The following is a 19,935-nucleotide window of genomic DNA, read 5'->3' as shown; positions in this document are numbered from 1 at the left end:
TAAGCGTCCTTAAAAAATACCTTCGTGGAAATTATAGCACCATGTATGTTATTATTATTATTATGTATGTTATATCAAAATACGAAAGTGTGGTCCCGTTGCCTACTTAGAAAACGTGGTAATTATTGTTACGGTGAAACCCTTTGACTCTGACGTTAGAAGTGCAAGTTAACATGTGGTGACACACTGGTGTGGCAATCATCGCCTTTGCGTTGGAAAGACCAGGTGGAGAAGGACTTGGCTTCACCAAAATCGCTAGGCGTTTGCAGCGCCAATAAAGAAGAAGAAGGTTTTATAATATTTTATTTTATTTTATTTTATTTTATTTTATTTTATTTTATTTTATTTTATTTTATTTTATTTTATTTTATTTTATTATATTTTATTTTATTTTATTTTATTTTATTTTATTTTATTTTATTTTATTTTATTTTATTTTATTTTATTTTATTTTGCAGCAGCCCCCCCTATCTATAATTCTATGAATTTTAAAATAATATATACTCCAATTTAAATCATATTTCTTAGAGAACAGACATCTTAACAAAAAAGGTTTCGAGAAGACCTTTCACCTGGATGTTGTCTTACGTCTGTGACTTCTGTTACCAACCATTTGACTGTATATAACTAACTAGACATTAGGGTGGTAGAGAAATTTATTTTGTATCTTTTTCTCCTCGGAGCCATGCTCAAAAGTTTCGTTTAGACGCCAAAATAAGTCTCAGAAAATATCAGCCTTTGGTGTTATTATTAAGAATGTCTGCATTGTACGTTTCGATTTCCCATAGGAATAACATAGGAAAAATTGTTTTTTTAATCCTAATTTTTTGTTTAATGAACAATACGTTCAACTGTAAAGGTCTTGCAGTATTTGAACCTTCTACAAAAATGGTCTGAAGTCATTTTTCACTAAGTCAACTCGGTCAAAAGTTATTCGAGGTCAAAGTTGAATTCACCACCATTCCAATTTTGACCCGAATAACTTTTGGCCGAGTTGACTTACCGAATATTGACCTCATACTTTTTTGTAGACCATTAAATTCTCTACTCCAAGACTTTTATAGTACAAGGTATCGTTCCTTAAATATAAAAATCAGAAGTAAAAAACGCTTTTCCTGTGTGGGAAATCGAAACGTGCGATGCGGACATTTTTAATATTAATAATAAGGGCTTATAATTTCTGAGACTTATTTTGGCGTCTAACCGAAACTTTGGAGCATGGTTCCGAGGAAAAAAAAAATTGTTTTCTGAATCGCCCTACTACACATACGTATGTATGTATGTATTCCCGGCGCATAACTTCTTTTTTTGTTCGAAACGTTTTTATTTCTTGCTATCCTCCCTGTTTCCCAATCGCCTTCAGCATTCTTTTGCTGCATAAGTGTTTTTACTACGTTTTTTTGTCTACTCTTATCATTTAACGTCTTAACTAAAAGGTCGTCAATTTTAAATGCTGTCATTTACACACACATTCACATAGTACACACAACTCAGCTGGAAGTGCATACATACATATATATATGAACATATGTATGTGTGTACTATGTATGTATGTTTAAGGAACTGCTTGCAAACGAAAGGAGGTGGGCGCTCTTGCCTTTGACCTTCGCCAAAGATGTCTTGATCAGATAGTTGTCCTCTCCATTTAAGATTTCAGGCAAATAGTAGACTTCTTTTTACAACGTTTTTGTTTTATTCAGTTGTCCCGCTGTAAGTTTTATGCGAAAGTTTTCGACCTTTTCTTTTCAATTTATTTTGCTTGTTGAAAGCAGTGGGCTATTAATTTATTGTATGATAAAAAAGAAAGTGTGTATTTTGTTGGGTTGTAACTTGAAGTTGGCTAAATTATGTATGTCAATGTGTAAAGCGTTTCTTTATGACAAAATGTAGCTTCAAATATAGTTACAAAGTGTCTTCAAAGAAATGCTTGGATGTATTTTGTGTTTACTTTAAGAACACAAATAAAGAAATTATTTTCAGAGGTTAAATTTAGTTCACTCCCGAATTTCTTAAACTCTAAACTTTTGAAGTAATCGTGTTTTTTATCAAACCCTAAACAATAGTTATTAATTCTCCACTTTTACACTCACCGATGGTCCGAAGGATGTTAAAAAATTCGGCGCCTGTATATCAGCTGCATACAAATCCTCCAGCGGCACTTCGCGCAGACAATCGACTATCTGCTCGTGATGCTTATTCAAATCCTCTGGTATCGAACAATTCAACTCCTTCGCCAATTTGACGGCGAACAAGACTGGATCCTCGACCAGTGCCCAGGATGAGTACGCCGAGCCGGACATGAGTATGGCGCGATGGAAGAGGCCGCGCACCATTGTCGGCGATGTCATGAGAAAATTGATGCAAGCGGCGCCAGTGCCATGCCCCGCCAGCGTGACTGCATTCGGGTCGCCGCCGAATTTCTGTATATTCTGCTGAATCCAATGCAGAGCGGCCATTTGGTCCATGAGACCGTAATTGGCCACGCGCGCATGTGCCTGCGGGTTGGGGTTGGCATTGAGGAAGCCTGCAGGCGAGAGAACAAAAGAAAAATTCAAAGAGAGCGAAGGAACAATAAAAAGTTGCGAAATGAATTTAGTGAGATAAGCGCGGAAAATCAACATAAATTATAGCTATTGCTGTTTGGGCTTGCGAAATGCGCGCGCGGGCGCTCGTTCGTTCGCTTGCATGCATTTGTGGCAGTTTAACTTAAGGCGCTGGCACTTTATTAGCGCTATATATTTTATGTCGGCTATTGTGGGTTACTTTTATTTCCCTTAGTTTTAACATTTTTCTTTAACGCCGCAACTGCAGCTTTTCTTTCAAGCTGCACAGGCAGTCAGCCAGGCAGCCAGCTGGCCAGCAGCGTGTCAGTGCATGTCCGCTTTTATGTTGCTAGTTAAACTTAAGCGTTGCTGTTTCCATGTGCTTCATACTCACCCAGAATTCCTAAGCGGTAATTAAGCGTTACAACGACCACTTCGCCGTAGCTCGCCAGCACGCTGCCGTCGTAGGGATTTCCGCTGCTCCATTCGAACGATTCGCCGTGTATGAACACAATTACGGGCAATTTCTTTTCGCTGGCGCCTGCTGCAGCAAGGAGGTGCGAGGTGGATTCCAGTGCGAAAGCAGTTAAGCAATAAATGTTAGATAACGGTAAATGATGAGAGGGAAGAAAATAAGTAATATGCTTAAACAGTAAGTAAAATGTTGTTAGGTGGTGCATAGATAACGGTATATAAATATATATATTTGGCACCTTAGCGCTGGGTGGCGCAAGACTTGCCATAGGAACAAAGAAAATTAAAAAGAAGATCCCAAAGTAAAATTAGAAAATAAAAATTCATGAGCAAACAACACAGTTAAAACGCTTCAAGCGCCCCTTCCTTAAACGCTTCCGTTTTGAAAGCAGCAGTTCTTTCTATTACGGGTTTGAGACGCTTACGCGTAGTTATTGTAATCTTTTCTTGTTTTTGCCTCTATTATTGTTTTTTCACTCTAAGGTCGCGTCGTAGCAGCATGAATATGAAAATGGCGCCAGGAGCAATGGGACTAAAACGGGGACATGGCGCTGGAGCAACTGCACTGAGGTGTGTGAAGCTATGTGGGCGCACGTGTTGATTTAATTTGCTTTAATTTGCTGCCATGCTTGTCGGAAGTTGTTATTTGTCCATTCGTGAAGCGGTCGCCATCCCATCCGCAGCGCTGTAAAGGCATTTAATATTTAAGCTTCGTTTCGAGGTTTTTACTTTGCCCCGAATTTTTCGTAGTTACTTTGTTAGTTATTTCTCAGATAGTTAAGTTTAATGGCGGCACTAAAGATGGTTTTCAAAAATTTATTCTGATACTAGCGTGGTTTGCCTAAAATCGTCTCAGTTTCGGTACATACAGGTAAAAAAGTTGCAAGGACCACTTGGAACTTGGAGAGCTTGGATACTGTATAGTCGATATCCTACAATGACAACAGTTTAGAATACGTATGCGAAGGGAAAATAAATTTTTTCACAAGCCTAATGAAAAATTCGGTCGGTTCGGTTCAACGGCTCGAACCCTTTTGCAGCTTTGGATTAGTTCATCGAAACGGCTTTTTTCGCATTTGAACTGGAGTTTTGGTTGGATTCAATTTTTCCAGCCTATGGCTCTGGTATCAAAGGGACAAAAAAGCACACATTCTTCTACACTACCTATAAATCTTATGCAAATAAACCAAGTTAAATAAAAAAAATAAAATAAAATCAATTTCACTGGCATTCCAACAACACCAAGCCAAAGGAAAAGTGACGAGGAATGAGCTAAATTGTTTGTGTTCCTTGCGGAGTTCAAACTTCAAATTTGCTAACCGCAAGTAAATTAGAATTTTCAATCAAAAAGTTTTCACGGCGTGCTACTAACCACCGCGGGCTAGCAGTAAAGCAGCGCCGAAAGTTGTAAAGTAATATTTAAAGATTGTATATATGTATATGTAGATATACGAACCCACTAACTTCTCTGTATATACATACATACGTTAAGCTATTTTAGAGTTATGTTTTTCTCAGAAACTCTGTGTATGCATACCTTGTGAAGCAAAAACTTCTTAAGCTTGGAAAACTTGGCAATGCCTTCTTTCACTTTTGCTGTTACCACAAATTCAGTCAGTTAGTTGTCACTTAAGGTTTCCTAATTTCCTGTTCAAAAGCAAATGATTTGAAGAGAGATTATTTTTAAGACGCTACACTATGTAAGACATTGCTCACGAGTGAGTCGGCGGGTACCTAAATATGGGTCAGAGTGGAAGTTTAAGGAGGCTCGTAGGTCTGAAGTAGACTTTGAACTTAATTTTGATCAGCTTTTTTTGCAAATATGAGTGGCCGATATGAGGTTCCATTGTAGATGAAAGGTTCCGGAAAGCAATTTCATTACCAGCGACCCATGCAGGGAGGAGTGGGAAGAAGATATTAACATTCCAGTATCTGGCAGGCTCTAAACTCGACAGCAGAAGGCGTCTTCTCCCGAAATCCTCCTCAAAAAATGTCTTTTAGGTTACCAGACTACTGCAGCATATTTCAAGCTGAGGTTTCAGTAATCTGGTATATAAGCTTCAAAGGGAGATCCAATGGAGATACAGAAGATGCCCAAGTTGAAGAGATTTCACCTCACTTGGATCCCTGGTCATAAGGACCTTGCTTTGCCGATCTGGAAATTTTTTCGTTGTAAAGAATGCATTGGTATGCCATAAGCCACTAGCAAGCTGCTTCTTAAAGAATTTTTATACAAAGAATTTGGCGAAAGATGGAGTCAAAGTAAGACGTCTCGAATTTCCTGGCAGACGAGGACCCTGCTGAATTGGAAAGGGCCACGATGCATCAGCCACACGATATAGTTACCTATATAGGTAAACGGTATTTTTTTTAGACGACTAGACGGACACAACTTAATTGGATCTGCCAACGCTCTTAAGAAAAGAAATTGTCGCATTTAGAGTGAAGAGAGTTCACGATATACTCGCGAGGCCCCATTATATCCACAAAAAGGCCACACTGCCTCTGCGATTTATAAGTCGGTGAATTATTTTGTCATTACTTCATTTAAAATGAGCAGCTTACCATCAAAAGCAATAGACTTGGATAGACTTGGCTACATCCATGTAGTGATGCCACCATAGAGTGGTTCAATAATATACTATTTTACGTAACGATTTTGGCCACCACTGTACTGCAAGTTATCTAGATAGAATATAGGGGAGGAAAAGCTTTTAATTTGCGCGCTTCACACAACTCAACACAGTAAACAAATATAAATGCGAACTGCAGTAATTAATGGTGAAAGGGGCAAACTTGTATATCATTGTTTAAAGCGCAAAACCGCGTAACTGACATTTGTGCCAAAAATGAGATGTGCTCACCGGAAGCTCAATTCGTACCAAAATTTCAATATTTTTATATCAAAAGGTAGAGATAATTAGATAAAAACGAGAGAATGGAATTGGAATATGACAGATTTTACTCTCTCCTGTAAAATGTGGTAACCACACATATGCCATTTTGTACTTTAAACGACGATATCATATTTTAAATATCTAATAATCAGTTTATATCAATACATGTGTTGATATTTGATGGATGCTTTAAAAGCGACTGCCTGAAGCGTCATCAATTTTAGAAAATGCAAAGTGAGCAACAATATCATTTGTCATGCATTCAACAACAACAACAGCAGTCAGCAATATAAAACTGCTGAGTACTGAAAATTGAAATATATTTATTTGCGAATGTTTGCACAATTACACGTGTATGTAAGTAGATGAAAGTGAGGCAATAAAATTACCCTGAAAAAATCGTTGGACCATGTGTGGTCTATTTGTGTCATGTTGGAGTAATTTGAAAATGCTCGTCTGTAATGCAGTGACGGACCAATGCCTGTCTCTTCACCAGCTTATTGTTACCCAATCCTTGCTCGTGTTTTAAAGATCGTAATCACTGCACGATTTTTATCGGACGGTAGGTATTCCACGGAGTAAATTCTTGGAGCAGCTATGTGCTAATCTGATGTAATGCAGGGCTGGAATATGTATATGCTCCTGCCGTAAGACATCGCAATGCTAATTGGAACACAAGTTTCATATGCATTTTGGGTAAATTGTTTTCTAGCACATAGAAGTATTTGTGTAATAAAACCGGTGAAAAGTCAGATTTATCAACCTTGATAAAAATGTCCTTAAATATATTATTTTTCAAGCTATATAACCGAGCTACTTTATCTTTGACGTACGTCAAAGAGAACATCCTTTTCTTGAAAGTTTTTTTGTTTTGTGTTTTGCGCCTTGGATAGCTGCGATTTCCTCTTTCGTTATTTTTAAAAAAAGTATGCGACATGAAACAGTAAATAATACTGTATTTATTCTATCTATTGTTTTTTAGCAAAAATCTTAAAAACCGGTAATTTGGTTTACTTCAGATCGTTCCCCATAAACTTCTGTGATCAATTGAAGTTGTGTAGTGTGAAATCTTTCAAAATCTTTCACGGTTGGTTTCTATGCAAATGAAGGCTTTCAATGCAAAGAAGCACAGCCTATCTACTAGTTAAGTAATACTTAAAATTTAATTAAAAATTCAGTCAAATGAAAATGCCACAAATGATGCCGAAAGGATATTTTGTTTGATTCTAGTAAAAATGTTGAACAATAAATACTCAATTATTTTGCTTTTCATGCGGAGCATTATGGCGAACAAATAAAATAACATGTTTGCGCATGTACACGGTGATTATATCCAGTTTCTTTACATTTGATTAGGCAAACATGTGTATGTACATATTTGCTAATATTTGGACAATGTGTACTAAATAGTTAGCAGCATTATTTTGACTATTGCTTTGGGCATTTACTATGAATTTTTGCTATTGTCCTATCTAATTTACGCAAAATTGGATTTGTTTTGTTGCAGTGCGGTATTTTAAATATGCTGCTGCCGGCAATTACTATTGAGTTTAAATTGCCAGATAAGCAGATGAGCAAAAAGACACAGCGTGTGATGGCGCATATTTCGATTAGTATCATTATTAGTATGACATACATACATATACACGTGTACATACATATTTAATAAAAGTCTGTTTAAGCTAAGTTCAGTTTATTTTCAGCAAAATTTTTTTTTTAAAGATTAAATTTAAAATCCAATAGAAGCCAAAAATGAAAAAGTTTCAAGGATCTTCGTTAAATATGAGATGATGATAAATAATGACTAAAGTAGTTTTCAATGATTAATACCGTGCACCTTAATGTTACTCATACGCAGTGGCATCCATACGCATATTCTACAAAAAATTAGCTTTCTTCTAAGTGATTACAACATTTGTCTCTTACCTTAGGACTTCTTTCCAAATATTTTGGGTCAAAATAATTTTACTTAAAGCTGAGAATAATTAAAAAAACGCATTTTCTATTCAAAAAATTTGCTATTTTGTGTGTAAATTAGAGAACTTTTTATGTAGCTTTCGACAATTTTCATGCGAAACTTTCATTAAACTCATATATCTACGGCATGTTCTAATTTATTGCTGATTTTAGCGTATGGAGGTGAAGTTGTTTGAATGACTGGAAAATACCAAACAAATTGCTTTTCAAATCTAGTTTCAGTTTTGGGATATCAGCGAAGTCACTTTTTTATTCAATAAAAGAATATGATTAGCAGGTTCATATTAAAATAACCAAGTTCCACAACCCGCTACAATTGTTTCCAGAAAGCTTGGATTATTTCTGACGACCGCTCTTTGTTCCATTATGAAATATCACATTAAAACTAAAAGTTGGATGCGAATAACTTTCGTATTCATTTGACAATCGAATTCAAAAAAAATAAAAAAATAAAAATAAAAATCAATAATGGGATTAGCAAGACGTGGTTAGCGGCGTAATGTTTTAAAACGTGTCTATGTTAAATAACGGTTAAAATAGGTTTAGTGGATTTGTAACGATACCAAATTATTTTTAAACCGATAAATTATATAAAACGCTTTTATCACAAATAGCGAGCCCCCTAAAACTATTTTGACCCATATGTTTTTTACGCTTTAAGACATTACGACACTTAACAAGGGTCGAGAAACCCACAATTGTTTAAAATGCGTACATGAGAACACAAGGGCGAGTCAATTTGTATGGGAGATTTTCTCGACTATGCGCATATAGCACTGAAGGATTGTAGTTGTAATTATGTGCAAATTTTCCGAAGAAACCATGGATCTAAAATCAATTTGAAGTGTGCCAAATTACTAAAATAGGTTTCTTAGCATTTAGAACGTATAAAAACAAGCTATAAGGGATTTTTAGGTATTAGGAATCCATTTATGCACTTTTATTTCTGCTTAAAACCTCCACCAGAGGGCGCAACATTGAGAACTTTCACATATTCTTCGAAACCTATTTTCGCAATTTGGTAAACTAATGAATACATATGTATGTATGTACTGTATGTTGAGAAATTGCGTGAGTCCATTTTAAGTACATGTATCGGAAATGCACTTATGTGCTAGTAAATTTAGATAACTTTTGTCGTCTTCAAATCCACATAATAACAGAATTAGCTTTGTATTAAGCTTATTATACGTATAATAAACTTTCGGGTGTATGCATAAATGTTTAAGATTGACTTTCATCTTAAGTAGTCGCATTCGAAAATCGCATGCATTTCATTACTCTTCCGCATGTTAATTATAAAGTTGTGAAAAATAAAACGCCCACATTGTTATTGTATTTTTATTTCCGGCAACAAATTTCAAAGAATGTTTTACGCGCTGCTTATGCTTTGTTGATTCCCTCCTCGCATCAAGTGTATAAAAAAGCAATGAAATGAGTTTGTTTAATAATTCGTGCTTTGGAACTTTTTCTTCATGACTTATTTTGTAGATTATATGCATGCATATACATACGTATGCTCACTTATTCTCGTTTACACGTTATTTATGGCCTTGCTTTGTTGGCAGAAAACGCCTCTTTCATTGCTTATGTATGTATGTACGTATACCTTTCAAGCCCGCAAACACGTTACGCCCCTACTTTTAATATATGTAGTATACCAAACAACTTGAAATGGTTTAACATACCAGAAGTGCACACTAATGTAATGTATGTATGTCGAGTTTTTGTATGTTCAGGAGCATTTCGAGTTGGCCTTTGGGTGTATTAACAACGACTTGATTTGACATTTATGGCCAAAATATTTAACACAAAAAATATAATGGCACTTACGTATTATGCAATAGGAGAAATGAAATACAGACTAAAGTCCCAACAACAGCAGCATAGGTGCCATAGCATAAAATCTAATAAATTTTTGGTATGTAATAAAATGAGCTTAAATTTAGCTATGTATTTAACTACGCATAGAATTCAGTCTGAGTTTAAGCGAAATTTTATTGCTGTAAAAGCTGTCATTATTTTGCATAAATATACTTGTAGATATGCATGTCTGTATATTTGAAATGTAATTTGGAGAAATCCCGCTGGGAAAAGAGGTAAGCATCTTACGAAGTAATCCATGTTTTTTCACCTTTTATTTAGTGCCAAAATTGTCATCTTGACCAATGTCATTTATTAGTGAAGCACAAAATGAACAACTGCGATGAGGCCTGACGTTGTAAGCTGCAAAATAACGTGACGTCGAAGTTATTTCCGAGCGATTTTGTTTCACACAAAATATTTTTATTGCTGACTAGCAAACACCCGGCGTTCTTCACTGCGCCTTAAAAGTATTTTTGTGTTGTTTGATACCCGGATTGTAATATCCCATTTATTTTATCAATTTAATTAAATGAAAATTTTCAAACATGTGGCAATCTCCATAAAAATATTTTCGGCTGTAAGCCTTCTTAAACCTCTTTCTCTTGACAACCATATTGCAATACTTACTTTATCTTAGCAATTGCTTAAGCTGCAATTTTAAAACAGGTGGCAACTCTTTAACTTTTTCTTTTCTATATTTTAAGTTAGACCTCTAGCAAATACATCGGGGAAAACTGCATTCAATGTAAGGCATTAGTTTTCGTTTGAAGCGCGAACAAACATACGACAGACAGACATACAAAAATTTTAAAAATTGTTAATTTGGCTTCTTTTGCTCTAATATTAACATTGGCCTGTTACAATTTTTGTTATATTTATAGTAGATGTCGGAAGTTAAAATTTAATAACGCGATGTGATGTGCGATGTAGTGTGCGATATGATATCAAGGTATTATAGTTTTGGTATGGATATTTAATTCATTGTGCTTTAAGTGCTGATTTACATATATACATTTTTTATGACCGTATAAATAAAAGCTAAATTTAACAAAAGGTCATCCATTTTTCCCCCCAAATTTATCATAATTTTTTCTCAGTCGCGCTGTGGTTCAACATCAGCATCGACCTTTAATTAATATCAATTAAACGCGATTTGTTCAACTATTTCGAACCAAATTTTTTTACAACCCGATTGATAGATACATTTTTTTCAGAGACACAGTAATTGGCTAGCTTTTTGCATAATTAATCATCTCCTTACATTGCGTGGACGAAAAAAAATTAAATAAATAAACAAAGATATAGCGCTTTTCCACACAGTTCAAAGTTCTGTTAAATTGGCGCAGAATGAAAAAAATATGTAATTGCCGCTTAATACTATTAACTATAGAATAACTGCTAATAGCAGTATTATTGCCAAGCATCAAAGGTTATTTGAGCTTTTAGTCATTTTATTTACCCAATCGGAAATCGGTTAGTAATACATTCCTCTCAAAATGCCGAAGGTTTATTGTGTTTGCTCATGTTTAATAGAATTAATTTAAAAAATGATCAATCAAATCATTAAAACCAAAATAATCCCTTCAAATTGAATGAACCGTAAAGTCCATGCACTGCCTGCCGACATTTTTAAACCATCCTAATAATAACCGGTTCCTGTCCCCGATGCAATCACCCAAATAACATAAATTCTACATTTAATGCTTGCACTTTTTCACAGGCACCTTTTTCTGCTTCTCATACTCTCTCGCTCTCACTTACCATTAATTGGCGAAAATATATTCAAGTAGAGGCAGTCTTCTGATTGATTTTCCAAGAATGGCAGCAACCTTTTTAGATACTCCAGCCGCCCTTTTGGCATTTTCTCCAGCGCCGCCGTCTCATTTTGTATGTTGGGCAGACGTTGCGGACAAACGGGACTGTACTTGTCCGAAATGCGTATACCATCCCACGGTGCTGGCGCACGTGTCGGACTAAACCTGTGTCAGCGACAAGAAGAAGAAGAAGAAGAGTGCAGAGGAAAATCAGTAATATTTACAAGAATAAAATAAACTCTTTGTAAGGCTACAAAAGAAGAGAATGGATTAGTGCGATTGATCACAGATTTGCCGTTAAGTGGCTGTCGGCAGGCAAAGATTTTTTTTTCCCTACCACCAAGTATGTATGTGTGTAGGTAGGTGCGTTTTATCTTTAAATAATGGAGCACAAATCAATTTAATTCATTAACAATATAGCAGAGGGAAAAAGGCTTTAAGTGCACTTATCGTTTTCGCATTCCCGAGCGCAACTTTTTGTTGGCAAAAAAATGAGTTTGTTTTCCCTTTCATTTCCATGCCTGTTTTATTGACCTTAACTGTCGGCTTACTACACAAAAAGTTTTTTATTTTGCATTGGTTCAGTTTTGTAGATTTTAATGCTTGTCGCTTTTTATTTTTGCCACTTTTATTGCTTTTGTTGTTGTTTCGATTTTGCAAAACTTTTGCAATAAAATTTTATTCAACAATTTTCCGGCTGATTGCTATGGTGGTAGATAGCGGTTGTTTTGACGCCATATTATAATTATGTGTCATATTGATTTTATTGAATCAAATGGAAAAGTTTTTTGGGTTTTTGATGGAATTTAAATGTTGGTACATATTTGCTGTACGTACTGGGTTTAATGAAGCTTACAATGGTGAGATTATTTTTTCTATGTTGAGCTGCCCATAGAAAAATTTGTTAATTATTATGTACCATCTACGGTGACGAGTAAGTAAATGGGGAAAAGACATCACAGCAAGTTTTGCCTAATTTGCTTTGCTTAAAAATTTTTATAATTTTTTTATGAAAATATTGCTTACTATCTAAAAAGGACCTTGTAAATCAAAGTTTCAAATTTTGTAGAACATTTATGAAAATGCGACAAATTTTAACATGTTGATACAATTTTTAAACTTTTTTAATCAGATTTTTTTTGGATTTTGCCCATTTTATAGCTAATTACATTTTAGTATAATAAAATGCCAGTTGGAAGTAGCTAGCATTTACCGTTCATTTTTGTATTTTTTTTTTATGGCGAAAATGAGCAACACGTTTTACAAAAAAAAAAATATCAAAAATCACCACTAAGTCCTAGATACTTAAAATTTTCACTAAACTACATAACTAAAATTGAATGGGCTGCAAAACTATATACTCAGAATATTTCTAGGGAATCTAATTAAAAGCTAAATATTTTGATAAAACATAGATAATTGTAACAATTGTAGTATTTATGTTCATCAGTTTTCTTCATTCGTATTATCAGCTCTCTCCCTTTTTTATTTTTAAGGATCAAAGATTGAATACATTCCCGTACAATTCCCGATTTCGTTATTTGAATTCTATTGCTTTTAATCTCGCTTAGCTGTTAACGGAGAAAGCGTCTTATGTGGCTAGCAACATGATATTCAGTAGAAGACTAGCAGCCTTCTTTATAACATCAGGTTCAGCACGGTAGCCGCTGCGGGCGTTTGGCAAAGGAAAAACCTGACTGATAAGCACGTTTACTGAATAGAAGCCAGGAGCTGGTTTATTGCTTGAACATACATACTATCATCGGCGTAGCCAGAATGAAATTTAGAGGGGGGAGGGGGGGGGGGGTCGCTTCTTTTATGCGAAGGCATACTATGAGCCCTTGCACTTTCTCAGTAGCATTATATTTGTTCCCCTTATCTAGAGGCTTGCCCCAGATTTATAATCGGGCTTATGACTTTCACGCACTTACTATAGGTTATATGTTGCTTTCCAAAAGTTCTTTTCAGGTATCGTAAGCCCGAATGATATATAAACATTTTTGTTGGTTGATAAAAGGCGATAGCTTTAGGTTTTCTTGTGAATAAGACTAGTAACGATTTGTAGCCGCTCTGGTTGGTCTACTGAGAGATGTCATCTAGCGCTTACTGGATATTACTTAATCGGCGAACACAGGAATTCTTACCCCCCTCCTGTTCAGCGTAACTCTAAACACCAGAGTTGGATAAATATATTCACCACGGGTATAATTTTTCACCCAAATGTTTCTTAATGGTGGAATTAGTTTTCTCATCGTGCACATAGTACGAGCTTTTTGATTCTAGGCATTCCTTATGTTATGGAATCCAAATTTTCTGTCATTCTATAATAGTGCCAAGGCGTTGGAGATTTTATTGTAGAAGAAATAAATTAATATTTGGCACTCACATTTTTGTTAAACGTTAAACGTTAAGTCGAGCTTCAGTTAGTTATTGAAATCGCTTGTTTAAAGTGAAAATTATGAAATATTGAATTTCCCTTGCACCAAGCGCTTTAATTTTTATTTATTTTTAACATATTAAATGTAAACATTTTTTTCGCTCTTAGTATATTTACTTTCAATTATAACCTATAATTTTTCGCAGCTTCTCCAATTTTTTTTTTTTTCATTTTCTTTAACATATAGTAATTCATTTCATCTCACACTACCGGCCAGCAGCATTATCTTTGCCGTCAAGTAATTTTTGCTGGGCGTTGTTAATAATACAATCAAATTAAAATAACGCACCCGACCTGACATCAAACTTATAGTTAATGCCACCTAAATTCCACGTCGTCACTCATTTCTTGTTACATATTTTCTCTCTTGCAGGGGCACATCATCGTAGCTCCTACATACATACATACCTACATTAACTGCTACTGCTGCTTCAATGAAGCGAAAGCATTTTATAATATTCAAGGCACTTAGATATTCAAAAATATTGCAGCCACTCAGCCGCCAACTAAACATTCGATACGCTGAAGTAATTCCATCATCATCGTCATCCAATTTGCGCATAAAGTGGCTATGTATGTATGTATGTATGTACATAGGTATAAGTGTGCTTGTTTGCTTAGTAGTATGGTGGTCATGGCAACCACTTGGCTCCTTGTTTGATCCGCTTATAAAATGAAGAGCGGCAAAAGTTGCAGCGTAATTGCTTGCAATGATGTTACAGCAACTTTTCAAAATTCTTTGCTGTGCTCTTTGTACATATGTATGTATGTTCATATGTCCTTACGCTTGTTTGTCTATGCGTGTATATATTTTCGAGTTTCACTCTGTTCTTTACTGAGCCTAAACATATGCTTTGCAATGTAACTCTAACAACTGACGTAACGTTAGCTTGTTCGTTTGTATATTTGTCGTCCGTTGTCCTTCAAAAATAATTTCTTTTGTTTGCCTTTTTTAGCTATCTTTTACGCGATTCGTTTTAGGTTTTTCTCAGTTCGTAATTTAACAGCACAGAAAATTACTGTTAAAAAACAGCTGGTTTTCATTTTACAACTACAATAAAAATGGCATGAAATGCAAGTAAAAATTCGAGAAGCATAAACGGCAAAGGCAAACAGCTGAAACGAAGCGAAAATATTGCTTAGGTAGTAGCAGTTAGGTGGTTAAGGGCAAAGACCAGGCGGTGCGCACACAAGCTGATTGTTAATAAGTTTTAGTAAAAATTACACCAAAATAAACTTACAGGCAAACAAGCTGCCAAAGCGGCTGCATTTATTTAATTTGTTTTGATTGTGCTACCAAACCGCTGACGAACTTAGGAAGGTATTTTTTTCATTTTTTATTATTAGACAGCATCCAAAAGTTTATCATTTTCCAATAGCAAGCATGGAGAAGAGGTGAAGTGGAAAAACTTTTGCGAAAATGATTACTTTCGCATAAAATTTTATGGGCAATTGGATGCATGAACGCAAAACTTAAATTATTTCCATAATTTGCATAATGCTTTTATATTTAGTCGATTAAGTTTCTAACTAGAAAAAACTGCGTAGGGCTGGTGCAAGAACTAACTCAAATATTTACTTCTCATACAATTTTTTGTCGAAATAATGAAGACATTAATTCTTACTGCCGGTGTCACGAAATCAATTTAAGTGAAGTCAGTTTCCATATTCTAGAAAAAATACAAATTGGAAAAAATTCAAACTGTAACATGGAAATATTACTCATACGCCATGTACGAGTACGGTCATGTTCGACATGGCGAATGAGAAACATTATTTCCTGCTCCTATTCACAAATTGTTTATTTATCCATCGCTGTTAGCTTGGATTTTTTTTTTGTTGTAAAAGAGGAGGCTTTGATACACATGCGCCTTTTGGAAAAGATTTGTAATTTTTCTGCGGCGTTCTTGCAAAGTTTTCTGAAAAGGACGTTTTCGATTTATTGTTTTAATTAAAATGAAAATATGTTTGGAAAATGACTTGATCTGGAAAAACGTATACAGATCCATAATTTAGAACCCCATATTAAGTTTACGTGTTTCGGGGTGTTTTTTTTTTGTGTCACTTCAAAAATTATGATTTTCCCTACAGTGTTGCAGCACAAAATTTACTAAAAAAGTACGTTTTTGAGGTTAGAAAAGAAAAAATATGTATATATACGCTAACTTTTATACTCTGACCTCGAATTTGGATTCAGCCAGCCAAAATACGTAAGAAATTACCACTCTGGTCTACCGTACTTGAGACCTTTTGTCGGGTGTCGGTTTTATAGACACCGGCATTGATGGTGTTTCATTATAAAAAGTCGAAGTTCATTCATGCACTGTTGTTTTTTTTTCATTATTAACTTTTTTTTTTGTCTAAATACTTTAAACTTTGAAGTAACTTTAAACAACACAAAGAGTGCTCGCACTGTAAAACGTTCTGAGAACGTAAATGCTAAACGATTTTATGATGAAAAAGACAGAACGACTCAAATTGCATAGTGTTGCCGATTTCAAAGACTATTTAGTGACTCTCATATTCGTAAAAACAACATAGTAGCTGTTCGCTTTTCATTCCCTTTTTGGTTTTATTGGCTTCAAGTCATTCAAGTGTTTGTGTATAGCATAGGTACGTATGCATATAACTTGTGTACGTATTCCGTAGACTTTTATTTTTATTTCACGATTTTACTATTCGACAGATGAGCACTCACCTAAAATGCCCATTATCCATAATAGTTGTTATTGTCATTGTTGTTGCTGCACTTATTTTTATTACGCGCATTCTAAAGCTAATTAAATTTTGTCAAATCAAATTTCAACAAGTTTTCATTTCAACGCAATCATAGACGTAGAGCCATTAACAACTTTCAAAATATACACTAACAAGTTTGTGCGCAGTTTCATAAATATCTTAAGAACGCAACAACAATTCGTGATTGGACATTTTGGAGTTGCAGCGACAGCAGTGCAAGCCATTAAATTTGTTAAGAATTTATTTTGATGTCGCTGAAGAAGCTGCCATAATCTGCCACTTTTCCATTATCTGAATTTTATAGCTTCAAATTAATGCTTTGATATCGTAAAATTTTGTGAAGCTATGCTGCGCACTTATTTGAAAAATTCATAATTTCCATAAATGAGTCCTTAAAATGTAAATGAGATATCGTAAAATCTGTTAATAAAGGGGAGTAAAGCATCTGCTTCAGGCGATTTTTTTCCTATCAGATACGGCGCAGAAGAGGAAATTAGTACGTAGAAATCACAGTGAGCTTCTCTTGGCGGAAGATATATGAAGAGGGTTGAGAAGTGAAGCATTATGATTCAGATACATGCCTGCTTATAAAGTGTGATAAGAGATTATAGATATGGATTATGAAAAAGGCATGAAAGAAGGGCTTCCAAATACTAAGTGTTTATTTCTAATACCTAATATTGAGAAAAGAGTTTTGTTTCAGCTACCATCGTCCCTATCCACGGATCTCAGTTACTCTTCACTAAAAGCTCCACGAGTGTCGCCAAAAGCTTGAAAGGTTTTACCTTCATATCTCAAATATACTATAGACGCCAGCTAGAAAATTTCCGCTGTTGTTGTTGTTGTAACAGCATAAAAATTTCTCAGATAGTATAAGTGAACGTTGCTGATGTGAGGAAGCTTTGGCAGATATAAATTTTAGGCGTTCCATTTACGAAAACCTTAACTGTTGTGAAATTTTTGTCTTCGCCTCTGCTAGAAGAAATCCCAATCTAGTTTTGGGAGTAATCAAGCTACATATCAGCATAGAGAAACTCTCTCTCTCTTCACACTTATTGGCTTTTGTTAACTTAAACAATGTGATCAGTTAAAAGATGTGATCAGTTTCGAGGCGAGTATCTTTTGAAATTCATTTGAAGCCAGCTCTTTTAAAATAGAAAATGAGTTTCTTTGCACACGCGTTATTTATATAATTTAAAGCCAAGCATTAGCTTTTAACACATTGCAAAAAAAAAGTACTAAAATTTTCCAACTCACCGATTTTGCTTAGTCGGTGGCGTCGCATATGGCACACCGAGGAACACCTCTACCGAGCGTAAAAATCGAAAATTATCCAGTGGCAAAATTAGTCCATGCAAGCGGCCGTAGCGCGTCTGAACTATCCGATGACCGAGGCGCGCATTCTTATAGATATCCAGCGTTGAAGCCTGCGCCACACCAGGAAGCAGCACACTCCCCGCCAGCAGCGCAGTGATAACCAAAATCAGCAAATTAGGCAGCCACTGTAGAGACCCAAGCAAATGATAACAACTTTTGTTGTAGGCGCTCCCGCTGCCAACCAGCGAGTTGTTGAAGCTCCGTGTTGCTACGCTCAGTGTGCAGCTTTTGTACGCTGATCTGCAAGTCCTTAAGCGAGTCATTTTGTAAGTGTTTTTGTGCTTTTCCTTCATTATGGTTGTATGATTGGTTGATTATGGAGTATTTTTGTGTAAGTTTTTTTTTTTTTTAATTTTCTTCACCTAATTGTCAAGAAACGACCAGCGGTCCTATCTGTATGGTGTGCGCGATTTTAGTCGTACGCTGTGTGCCATTTTTGTTAAATTTCTTAGGACTTAGGATCAAAGGTAGTTTCTTTGCCTTTTGTTGAAAGTTTTGCTAAATGCGTTTCTATTTCTTCATTTATGTTATATTTTGCATACTTTTTGTTTGTCGACAGTTGGCAATAATGGCAGTTTATTGAATGCGATGATTTGACGTGCATTAAATGGGGCTGCAAAGAAAATAAATTTTGGTTAAATATTTGTATACATAAGAACTACTCTTATATTTGAAATTAAATATTTTTTATTTAAAAATTGCCTAAGCTAAAAATTTTGAACTCTTAAAGCTCAGTTAGTGTAGACTTAATTAACTTAACGTAAGTTAGGTTACGTCTAGAGTAACTGCGCCTTTATAGTTTAGTTTCAAGTCACCCATCTGCGCCTCGAGGTGGCTCATACGTCGCGGCGCTGGCCAGTATTTTATTAGATAAAACTGTATAAATAAAATAAAAAATATCGTTTAGTTTACTACATTTATTTATTTCAAAACTAGCTTCTGGCTGCGATAAGTTTAATAATTACAATTGTTTTTAATTTACATAATGTAATTTCTCAAACACAATTTAACATTTTTAATTGCATTTAAAAAAAATATAAATTCAGTAGTGCTACGTATTTGTAGTTAGCTCATTCAAATGCTATCCTTTATATACATATGTATGTATATATGCATATTATTTTCATTGTTTAACTTCGTTCATTGTTGCTTGTGGGTGTTGTGGCAAACGTTCAACTTTTGCAATTAAATTTACGAAAAAGCGCTAATGAGCTGCAAACAATTAGAGTATATTGAGAGAGCAAGGCACGCACATTCAGCAATACCTTAATAAGAAATATATATGGATATATATATATATATTTACGTCTATACAAGTACATTAGCGTGGATCTGCTTTTTAGAGTTTTGATTGGTAAAATATAGTTCATAATGCTCAAAAAACAGTCTGTGTGAAAGATGACAATTTCTGGTCAATATCTTAGATACGCCCGAGTCCATCCAAGTTTAAGTGCAAAAAAAGTTTTTTCTTAGCTTACTCCGATTCTCTACAAAAGATTATGTAGAACTAATACTTTCCAAGATACTTGAATTTTCAGTAAAAAGAAATGTATTTATCAATTTTTATGGTTTGAGCACATTGAACTTTGATGGTCTTTGCATCTTTCACACAAATTGTTTTTAGCAGGGACGTGAACCGGATGAAAAATTTGCTTGGTTCGGTTCAGCGGTTCGAACCGTTTTTGCACTTTTGGATTGGTTCGTCAAAGCTGCTTTTTGGTCTTTGAACCGGCGTTTCTGTTCGGTTCAACGGTTCGAGAAACAAAAAAATTACCCGCAAGTTTAAGTGTCAAGTGTCAAGTGCAACAACG

At 35.1% G+C, this 19,935-nt stretch overlaps 1 protein-coding gene across 1 annotated transcript in view; it reads right to left on the bottom strand.

Moving 5' to 3' along the window:
- The window catches only part of LOC118750352 (neuroligin-4, Y-linked), a gene marked incomplete in the record, with an annotated part of 198,765 nt that overhangs the window by 88,371 nt on the left and 90,459 nt on the right, over positions 1–19,935 (bottom strand). Inside the window, 4 exon segments of the mRNA XM_036485076.1 lie at positions 2,091–2,524; positions 2,938–3,087; positions 11,519–11,736; positions 18,005–18,737. Of these exon segments, the coding sequence (XP_036340969.1) occupies positions 2,091–2,524; positions 2,938–3,087; positions 11,519–11,736; positions 18,005–18,417 (1,215 nt within the window).

Source organism: Rhagoletis pomonella, unplaced genomic scaffold (genome assembly GCF_013731165.1).
Source record: "Rhagoletis pomonella isolate Grant_MI unplaced genomic scaffold, Rhpom_1.0 Rhpom_scaffold_00001, whole genome shotgun sequence".
NCBI lineage: Eukaryota > Metazoa > Arthropoda > Insecta > Diptera > Tephritidae > Rhagoletis > Rhagoletis pomonella.
Note: the sequence above shows the minus strand (reverse complement) of the source record. Positions and strands in the feature narration are given on the sequence as shown.